Source organism: Nannospalax galili, unplaced genomic scaffold (assembly GCF_000622305.1).
Source record: "Nannospalax galili isolate Female #2095 unplaced genomic scaffold, S.galili_v1.0 scaffold542, whole genome shotgun sequence".
Lineage (NCBI taxonomy): Eukaryota > Metazoa > Chordata > Mammalia > Rodentia > Spalacidae > Nannospalax > Nannospalax galili.
Window position 1 is genome coordinate 2012707 of NW_008349083.1, and position 10799 is coordinate 2023505.

Genomic DNA, 10799 nt, shown 5'->3' on the forward strand with positions numbered 1-10799 from the left:
GAAGTGTTTATTATCTTGATATTGGAAATAGTAAATCCACAAAGATGACACTTTGGTTATATGTTTGAAGACCATTTATCAAAGTGAATACTCTTTTCCACCTCTTGGATAAGACCATAAAATTTGGCACATCCACAAAAAGGTGAGGATGAAGACGCCATACAGGAATGTCCAACCCACAGCCCATCCATCAGCCACAAGCACCCCCAGGGTAGCTGTGTGCGTGGCCCAACACAGAATCATAAACTTTCTTAAAATGTTATGAGATTTTTTTTTATACAGTTACTGTGTCATTATTACTTGCTTGCTTGGTTTCTGAGTGTGAATTTTGTAGATGATTACTTTGTAAGGTCAAAAGGTCAAAAGATTGGGTGTGTCTGATAGTAAGCACCTCCCTATAGAACAAGGCAGGGCAAGCATGATGGCCTTGCTAAGGACTGAGGACCTGACATGAACCAACATTTTGAAAATAAAGATCAAAGCCAATGTCATAAAACCAACCTGTAACAAGTGATAAGATTAATGTTGGAGTAGATGAGAGACCCACACAAGAAACCTCAGCGGAATATCACACATCAGATATATAGGGAAATGTAGACAATTGCTTGGTCTTTTTTTTTTTTTAAGTAATCTAATCCTGTTGTTTGAAAATTGAATAAATGTGTTTTTCAGACCATTTTGTTTCATGAGCTCCTTGCTCAGTAGACTGTGAGCCCACCTGGTGAAGGCGCCTATTCCTCTCAAAATACAATTCTTTAGACTCATAAATTTCACAGAACATTTATTTTCGTTTGCACTGCTTTCCGGAAATAAAAGGCACTAGAGAAAAGCTCCACAGTGCATGGCAACTGCCCTCCTTTGCTTGCTTTGTTTCTTTGTGGAGGATCTCAGGGTAACTGCACTAACTGCTAGAATTAAATAGTCCCACTTGCACTTGAGTGAGCATCTCGGTTCTGTGTGTGTCATGTGGGACCAATCCAGATGCAAAGGCATCCTCATATACTGTCCTGCCTGTATGTACCTAGACATATGACAAACTATAACCACCTTCTCACTCTAGACTCATAGGAGTTAGTGTACTTGCTATATAAATAATCCCTGCTAGCAAAGACACCAGAAAACAAAGGCAATTAAGTAATTTCAAATTCATCCAAATGATGACCTTATATTTTGTCACCTAAAAATACTTTCAAAATATGCAAGCATTAGCTTGGGGAATGGCTCAATGGATAAAGTGCTTGCTATGTAAAGTGCGGGGACCTGACTTCAGATCCCCAGCACCAGGTAAAAGACACATGTGGCAGGGCATTTCTGTAACCCCAACAATGGGGAGGTGAAGACAAGGTGATCCCCAGGGCTTGTTGGATAGCCAGTGGGGCTCAAATGAGGAGGCCTAGGTTCACTGAGAGACCATGCCTCAAAACATAAAGGGTGGAGTGATAGAGGAAGATACCCAAAGCCCACCTTCGACCTCCACATGCATATGCACAAAGTGAACATGTGTACGCACGCATACCACATGCAAATATATACACATATTTATGCATGCATATAAAAGCATGGCCACGAACAGCTTAGTAGATCCAGACCAGCTCAATAACAAAACCATTCCGTACTCTACAGAACATTCTGGATGGGTGCTTTCGTCCTCCATAAAGCACTAAACAGGCAGAAATACTTCCTTTGCAAAAGAAACAATGAGGTATGATTTCATTTCACATGGAATGAACGATACTGCTCATGGATTACTGCAGAATTTATGGAAGCTTGTCTTTAAGGTCAACGGCAACATGCGCTTCGATAAATATAATTCATCCAGCCTGTGGCAGCAGAGTATTTTCTACTCTGAGGGGCCAGCGGTGTGTTGGGCACAGTCTAACTGCTCTTACACGTATGACAACGAAACAGAGACGTCCATGGATGATTCATTGCTCACACATTTGGCCCTAAACACATCGACTGTCAGAAAAATGGAACAGAATGAGGTATGGAAAAAAGGAAATCCAGCCTCTAAAAGCAGGAAGAAGCTCCAACAGCCAAATTTATTTAAGACTTACGCCTTATTTTAATAGATTCTTTCACTGAATTTTCCTTGAAAAGTTTAAATCATCAAATGTACTGGACCTAGGAGGAAAATCCATGGGGAAGAACACAGAAAACAAAAAGCAAACAGAAGACAGAGCGGTATAAATCTTCAGAACTTGGATGACTCTTCCTTGGCCCTCTTGTTTGAGTATCTGAATGAAGTGTGGTGTGCTTTGGATCACTCCCCATCTGGACTGATTGCTTGCTTTGTTCAGCAATTTCTGGTCATTTTGGCATTTTGTTTTATGTTGCTATAATACACAGAATGGAAACCATTGAAGACACCACTCAAGAAAAATAAACCTATAAAAACAGGCGATGCTGAAAGAGTTGTAGATGGTCTTTCTAGAACAGAGAAACTTGCTTGCCTCAGCCTGACTGAGGTTCATCCGTTACAGGGTATAGGTGGCACATGGGAGAGAAGAAACACCAGCCTTCTGGATGCTAAGGTAGAACAAGGGCCCGTGGGTTAATACAAGAAGGCCAAGTGATACCTTCCTTCCGTATCTCAGAGGACACCAACTGGGGCACTTTTTCAGGGCTTGCAGAACAAGGGCATGTGTATGACATACAGCATATGTAAAGGTTCCCAAAGAACTGACTACATATCACATCTTTAAAACCAAAAATAAATAAATCCTTGTCTTCATAGTGCGTGGTTTTGATTGCCTAGCCTCTGGCTGGAGGGAAGGTTGTAAATAACTGAAGAGCAAGTGTTTCAGCGAAGATTAAATCCAATTGTGTTCTCTAATGACAGCCTCCATGAGTTTAGTCATTTAAAAACCAACCTCAAAACACCTCACACACCCTTTCAATTCTTTCCTTAAGAAGGTAGTGGTAGCCATACCTGGTGGTGGTGGCTTTATTCTAAGCATTCAGGAGGCAGAGGTAGGTAGATCTTTGTAACTCTAAACCCAGCCTGGTCTATATAGGTAGTTCTAGACCAGCCAGGGTTGCATAGGGAGACCCTGTCTCAAAAAGGAAGAAGGAAAGGAGGGAGGGAGGTAGAGAGAAGAAAGGAAGGGGAGGGAGGGAGAAGGAAAGGAAGGACAGAAAGCATTTGCAGTGGAAAACTCAGCCTCTGCTTATTTTCTAAAAAAGCAGACTTCTAGGTCTATACGACTCATGAAATTGTTTTACAAAAACCAAGTAATGTTCAGTCATGAGTTTCTGAAGTTCCTAGAACAACCAAAATATAAACAAAACTGAAACCAGCAAAATTGTTCTGGGACCTGAATTTTCTTTCCTAAAAGTACCACAGAACAGATTCAAAGAAATGTTAAAATAATATTACTCATAGTCCCGCACACCAATGCAAACATATTTGTTTCCCTTAATATTGCTAGACCTGGGCTGGGGATGGGGGAGTGATTCAGTACGTAAAGCCCCTGCTGCTATACATAATGCTGTGAGGACCATTATTCAGATGCCCAGAACTCACATAAACACGATGTGGGTGTGCTGGCACAACTGTAACTCCAGCACTAGCAAAGTGGGGACAGAGGATCCCAAGAGCAAGCTAGATAGATACACTAGCTGTATAGGTGAGCTCTGGGCTCAATTGAGAAAGCCTGCCTCAATGAACAAGATGGAAATTGATTAAGAAAGACTCCTGCTGTCAACTTCTGATCTACACACACATGTACTTGCATACACATGTGTGCCCATATTCATATAAACACATATACATACACATACAGATCTCAAGAAACAAAAAGAAATAAATATTGCTAGTCTTTTGGGGGAGGTGAGATAGCTCAATGGGTAAAGTGCTTGCTTTGCAATCATGAAGACCAGAGTTTGGAATCCCAGGACCCAAGTAACAGTCAGGCAGAGTACAGCTTGCTTGTAACTCCAGCACTGGAGAGGCAGAAACAGGATGGTCTCCTACGACTTGCTGCCAACCATGCTAACTAAATCAGTGAGCTATGGGTTTAGTGAGAGATCCTATCTCAAAAATAAGGTGGAGGCCCGGTGCACATCTTTAATCACACAACTCTGGAGGCAGAGGTAGATATATCTTTGTGAGTCAGAGACAAGCCTGGTCTATGTAGAGAATTCCAAGCCAGCCAAGGTTACATAATGAGATCTCAAACAAACAACAGAACTACAAAACAACAAAATCTAAAATACAAAATGATCAAGGAAAACACCTGAAGTCAGCCTATGGCTTCCACATGCACATGCAAACACACACAACTTACATTGTTCATAGGAATTAGACCACCCTGTCTTCTGCAACTTTTTAGACACAGGGAAATTAATGCTCAGCAAGGTTGAATAACTGACCCTGGGCCACACAGAGGGTTAGCAGAGAGGCAATGATCAACCCAGATGGTAAGACTCCCCGAGCTGTAACCATGGCAATACTGACTGTCAAATATTGACACCTCTCAATGTTTAGTACACATTATTTTATATCCTTCCTAATTGACTGGCAATCATGTGATAAACATTTCCCAGGTTTGACACTGTAGCCCTCATGATTTTCATTTTAGTAGCTGTAAAACAGTTTTATTAGCTCCAGGAGTTGAACTTTGATGTTTCCTCTGTTTTTTAGTGTAGAGGATGAATGTTTAGAGTTATGCAGATATATGCATATTTTTGAAAACAAGTTTAAATAAAGTAATTGAGAAAATATTTTAGTGCCCTAATGATATCAAGGCCATGTCCTTTGTTGCTCTTTCCATATAGACTTTCTGGTCTTTTTTGAAGTATGTCTCCCTGTAGCCCCCGCTGACCGGGAGCTTGCTATGTAGACCAGGCTGGCCTCGATCTCACAACATGCCCTTGCCTCCCAAGTGCTGGGACTAAAGGCATGTGTCACCATGTCAGGCTCCCATATAGACGTTTGTGAAAGACTGCTAATTTACAGCAGTACTAAGAGGAATTGATGGACCATGTTCACATTAACCTGTAGAGGATGGCATACATGTTACATCTGCTACTTGATTGCATATAAGCTATCAGTGCTAATCGCTGTCATTTCTATGTCTCTGATGGTTACTTAACTTGTCCTGAGCATACTAATTCCCTTGTAGGCCTTTCAAGTTGAGGTTTAAGATTTATTCTCATTTATGTTTATATGTACTTGTGTGTTTCTGTGTAGATGTATATGCACATAGGTGTGGTACCAAAGGAGGCCAGATGAGGGCATCAGATCCCCAGGAACTGGAGTTACAGTGGTTATAAGCCCTGACATGGTTTGTGGGAACTGAACTTAGTTCTCCAGGAAAAGAAGTACTCAACCGCTGAGCCATTTCTCCAGTTCCTCAGGTTTGAGGTTTTATTTGTTTTGGTTTGGTTTCTCTAATATCCCTCCTCCCATAGGACCTGTGAGTAAGATCCTTCTTGTACTCTTACCTAGAGCCATCAAATCTAATAAAAAAGCTCCAACCCCATGGGCTGCAGACCTCTAATGTCAATCCAATTATTTCTCTATAGTATCTTCTATATTCATTTTTTTTTCTGACTTTTTCTTTGTGCCTCACTGGAAAGTTCAAAAACCACCTACATGGCTGTTTCAGTGCTGGTCAAATCAAGTCTTTGAAATCTTTGGTCCCCTCCTGTCCTCCTCCCAATATCTACCACTTACTTCATGGTCATCATCAGCAATTATCAGTATTTTCCCTCAAATGTGATAGATCCTAAGTCTATCTACTTTTAAGTACTTTTGAAAACTCTCACAGTGACCTCTTTTCCAATATGCTAATGGTAATTAGGAACCAGGGTGACTCTTCATTTCCTCCTTGGAATATAGACTGACAACTTATGTATGTTTATTTTTGTGTCTCTACTTCTTGTCCTGTAATTCAATTGCTCTCATTTTTGGTAAAACAACTTTTCAGAAATACATGTAGAATCATATCATGTCAGATCTCAAATAACTGTTAATATGATGGGACCTTGTTACATACAGAATTAGGTTCCGAATATCCAAAATACAATTTTTAAAAGCCTCCCAAACTCTGTGCCCGTTCCTGTTTCTACAGCAGCAGTCATTCTTTGGTGTGACTTTTACATAACAGCTCTAAGTCTATATAAATTAGAAGCCTGAAATGCTGTTCCCTGAACATCCAGCTTTCCTGGTCTACCCATTTTTGTCTTGTTTTTATACATTCCATTCCCAAGCAAAAGATGTTACCTCCCCCATAGTATTCTGTGGATACTCCTGATCCTGTGTGTGTGTGTGTGTGTGTGTGTGTGTGTGTGTGCGCGTGCATGCGTGCATGTGTGTGTGTGTGTGGCTGGCTGGGTGGCTGTGTCTGTGTGTACGTGTGTTTATGTGTGTGTATATGCATGTTCCCATGTGTGGGTACACAGGTATACATGGGAATGGGGAGGCCAGATATCTTGTCTGATCACCCTCTATTTTAATTACTAAGGCAAGAGCTCACAGATTCAGTGAGTTTAGCTAGCCAGCTTGCTAAGGAAATCCCCCAACCCTTCCCGCATCTTGGTATCCATCTTCTAAATGCTGGGGTTACAGGCAAGCCACTATGTTTGCTAAGCTTTTCTGTGGGTGTTGGGGATCCAAACTTCGATTCTCACACTTGCATAGCCAGAATTTTATCCACTAAAATATCTCCCAAGCTCCAGGATTAGTTTCTTTTCAATTATAAATTGAACTATTTGATGGTAGAACGTACAGGCTAGTATTCTTTGTCTTGAACCTAATGCATTTCTGAACTGATTGGAGACAGGAGATACTTTGAAACATGGCAGAAATGAATCTAACTACCATTATCCAAACAGAATAGGCTGCATTTAGGAATGTACGAATGTTCTTTACTAAAACTAGTGCATATTCTGTTTGTGTGACAAAGAGGGTCAGGTTTTACAATGAGTTTGGCTCACCCATACATACTTCTTGATTTCAGTATTACAAGGCACACTGGATTAAGGGCAAGAAATAACGTGTGACAAGCAGCAATCCAATTTCCCTGTGAAAACCAACTCATGCAGTAAAGACTGTAGAGATTCCACAAATAATTTAATGTAACCTTTAAACATTGCACAAGATTCTAAACATGAAGAAATGTAAGCCACAGCTATACTCAAATGACTTCTCAAATATCCACAACAGAGAGAAGAAAAAAAGAGCCTGACTTCAAAAAATACCCACCCAGAAGTCCTGCAAGATATTTATAGTCAAAGCCAAGATACAATCAGACCATCAGTAAATTCATTCCTAGTCAACAAATTGTGGCTGATGCTCTGAAGAACAGAGAAATTAAAACATGCTTTGCATGGGAAAGTTTTCCCCAGTGCTCCTCATTTTTATAAAGGAAATCAATTTGTATCACTGATAATATCATTCAGATCAGACAAACCAGAAGTTGTTAGGAGGTAATTTAGTTTTATGTTGAAGCAATTTGATACTTGTTCTGATTTGTAATTTTCATTTTGTTTGTTAATGAAAAAAATTAATGAGCAATGTTACCAGAGATACAACCCATCAAAGTATTGGTATTATTAAAGGGGCTTGTCATTAACTGTGCACTGTGATCACTGTGCAGCCAGGACCTGGACCTCAGTGGTGGAGGCTCAATTGACCAAATGGCACAGATGGCTCAGGGTACGCTGAGCTTGCACATACCTTTGCACTGATTCGTGTTCTTGTCAAGAATCGCTTTTGTGGACACAATTTTTCCATATCTGAAAAACAGAAACAACAAAAAGCCCTCAATGTTATTAGAATTCAGCGGAGACACTTAAATGACCTTAATGAACATTGAGGCACATATCACTGAGCATGGAGGATCCAGAACATAAAGTTGAGCTCCATTTTCATAACAGGACGACCTCCTTGCAACAGTTCTTGATGACATGGGATTATACATTTATAAGTAAGCACTGGGCTGTGCTTTCAGAAATATGGCCATCAGGCTAGTACAAGTAGCAACCAAAGTGTACTGCCACCTGTGGACCCATGGAGGAAAGGGAAAAGCCAGGGCACCAAGCTGAAGAGGGTGTGTGTCCCATACTGACTCAAACCTCTGCTGTCACCTTGAACAATTCAACCCAACTTCTCCAGACCACTGTTTCTTCTTCTATAAAAGTAAGAAGTTTTAGGCTGGTGGTACAATTCAGCATGTCGAGTGTTTGCCCAGCATGTGCAAAGTCCGGGATTCAATCCCTAACACCCATAAACTAGGTAGGATGGTACACCCTGTAATCTCAGCAGGCAGGAGGAGAGGCAGGAGGATTAGGAGTTTAAGGTCATCACACAAGAAATTCAAAACCATGATGGACTACTAAGACTAGATCTCAAAAAATAATAATGATAAAAGAAGTTACAGACATCAAAACTTCCAGTTCAATCAAACTTCAAGTCGTTGAGAGCTCTAAAGGTCATGTAAAGTGTGATTTAAAGAATACATTAGGCATCAGCTGTGGTGGCTCGGACCTCAGTACTGCCTAGGTCTGTTTGGATGGGGGAGTCACCTGTACTCTTTACACAATTTCATTATCCATGACAACATCAATAAATATATTTCAGTAATGATTTGCATTATTATTAACTGTCAATGAATAGGAAGAAGGTAACACTGTCTTCCTTGCAGGCTTGTTCTGAGGGTTAAGTGGAGTTTGCCCATAGTGCTGAGGTCAGGGCCTGATCCACAGTAATTGCTCACTACATTCTACCTGTTGTTCATCACATTATTCCTTCCTGGTTATCTGCATAGAATATCAGACCTTGGCATTCTGGGAGGCAAATATGAATTTCAATGGTCAAAATCTTCATCTAAGAAATGTAGTAGCTAGAGCTGAAGATGTAGCTCAGGAGAGTTGATCCCCATAACTGCATAGAGCAGATGTGGTAGTACAGCCCTGTAATGCCCAGTGTAGACAGGACATTTAGAAGTTCCACCTCTGATTAATCCAACAACCTAATGACAAATTACACATACAATATCTCTAATGAGTCCATGTGTATAGCTAAAGGCTGCATAACAAGAAACAGTGCCAGACAGAAGAAACCTTCCTTTGAGTTGTTGGCCAGGTTGGTCCAAGAGACTCCCAAAATTATACAGGCTATTGGCACAGACCTTGATTGCCTCCCAGAACTTGAAGGTAAGACCCTACTGCTGAAGACCGAGCACGCTTCGGACACAAGATTTGGAACAATGGAGCTGTAACTGACCTGGAAGCCACTTCCCCGAAGGCTAGATATCATAGCTTTGGAAAGCACTATACAAGGTGCTAAGAGAGAACATCAATCAGTGGTCCAATACCAGCTTTAAGGCCAAATAACCACATTAATGACCTGCACAGCACACGATATTGGTGCAGTAGTGGCACTTTTATCTTGGGGGCAATCAACCTAATTAGACTAAAAGCCCACTCAATGGGAGGAAACTCATGTGTGGTACTGTAAACATAGCCAAATACACATGGCTGGAGAGGTCATAGATCTTACAGAAGAAAATCCCAAGACTGTCACATCCCTAGACTAATGTAATTTCTTATGTGCAAAATATATATCCTTATATTTACAAACAAATATTTCAGTCATTACTCATCAAGGAAGCTTCTTTTGCACCAAAGGAGACTATTACAGAGTTCTACAACTGGTCACACATGGACATTGTCTGTGAATTGCCCAATTCTAATTGGTGCATCTACAATGCAACCTCTATACTCAAGGTTCACAGAACACAGAACAAGGGGTAAAGAAGACAATAATGAATATCACAATTCTTGTTAATGAAGCCCCCTCACAAAACAGAGGGCAGGAACACAAAAGGTCACAAATGGCCAAAGTATAGAGACAGAGTCTGCAGAATGCTGGTCCTTGGATAGGATACCTATATTAAGCTTCACCCACCCAGGGCTCAGGGACCACTTTGGAAGAGGGGCTGGAAAGATTGTAAGAGTCAGGGAGGAGGTCCATGACCATATGGAAACAGAGAACTACAGGCTCCTGAGACTTTGCTCATATGAACGTACAGCAATGGTGTCAGCAGGCACAGAACTCTAACCAACTCAAACAGACAAAAACCCAACATAGGACTGGGGAAATGGACAGTGGGCCCCAATCTTAGCTGATGAAATATTGGCAACTGATCACTGCTGGGAGAGTAAGAGCTGATTTTCCTAAAGAGAGAGACTCTAGATAGGCTGACTAGACCTTAGTACATGAACTTGCACTTAGGAACATCTAGGGACACTAACTTGACACAATAGACCTTGAGACAAACGACAGCATGTATGAATTCCAGTGGAGGTGCTATGGGAGGATGCAAGTGCAGAAGGGGGTATAAAGATAATTAAGATTGATTGAGATATTCTGTATGAAATACATAAAATTCAATTAAAAATCTCTTTGAGGAAAAAGAAAGAAGCTCCACCTCTGGATCCATACCAAATTTTATTTGGGGACACAAGTGTGAATATATCTATATCCCTATCTATCTATCTACCTATCTATCTATCTATCTATCTATCTATCTATCTATCTATCATCTATCTTCTATCTATCTGCCTACCTACCTATCACATCTATGAGCTATATGTATCTGTCAATGCGCCTATCTATGTATTTATCTGTCCCATAACTACATATGTATGTGTTTACGTGTGTTGAGCACAATCTATCTGTTCTAGCTGTTTATCTGTCTATCTATCTTCTATCTATCTATCATCTATCTATCTATCTGTCTATCCATCTATCTATCTATCTATCTATCTACCTATCTATCTATCTATCT

At 40.6% G+C, this 10799-nt stretch overlaps 1 protein-coding gene across 9 annotated transcripts in view; it reads right to left on the minus strand.

The window, feature by feature from the left end:
- Positions 1 to 10799, minus strand: part of Rbms3 (RNA binding motif single stranded interacting protein 3) — a 982465-nt gene that overhangs the window by 591020 nt on the left and 380646 nt on the right. For all 9 annotated transcript variants that reach the window (XM_008846470.3, XM_017801456.2, XM_029570082.1 and 6 more), the window contains exon 3: positions 7685 to 7743. In XM_008846470.3, coding sequence (XP_008844692.2) covers positions 7685 to 7743 — 59 coding nt within the window. The remainder of the gene's footprint in view (positions 1 to 7684; positions 7744 to 10799) is intronic.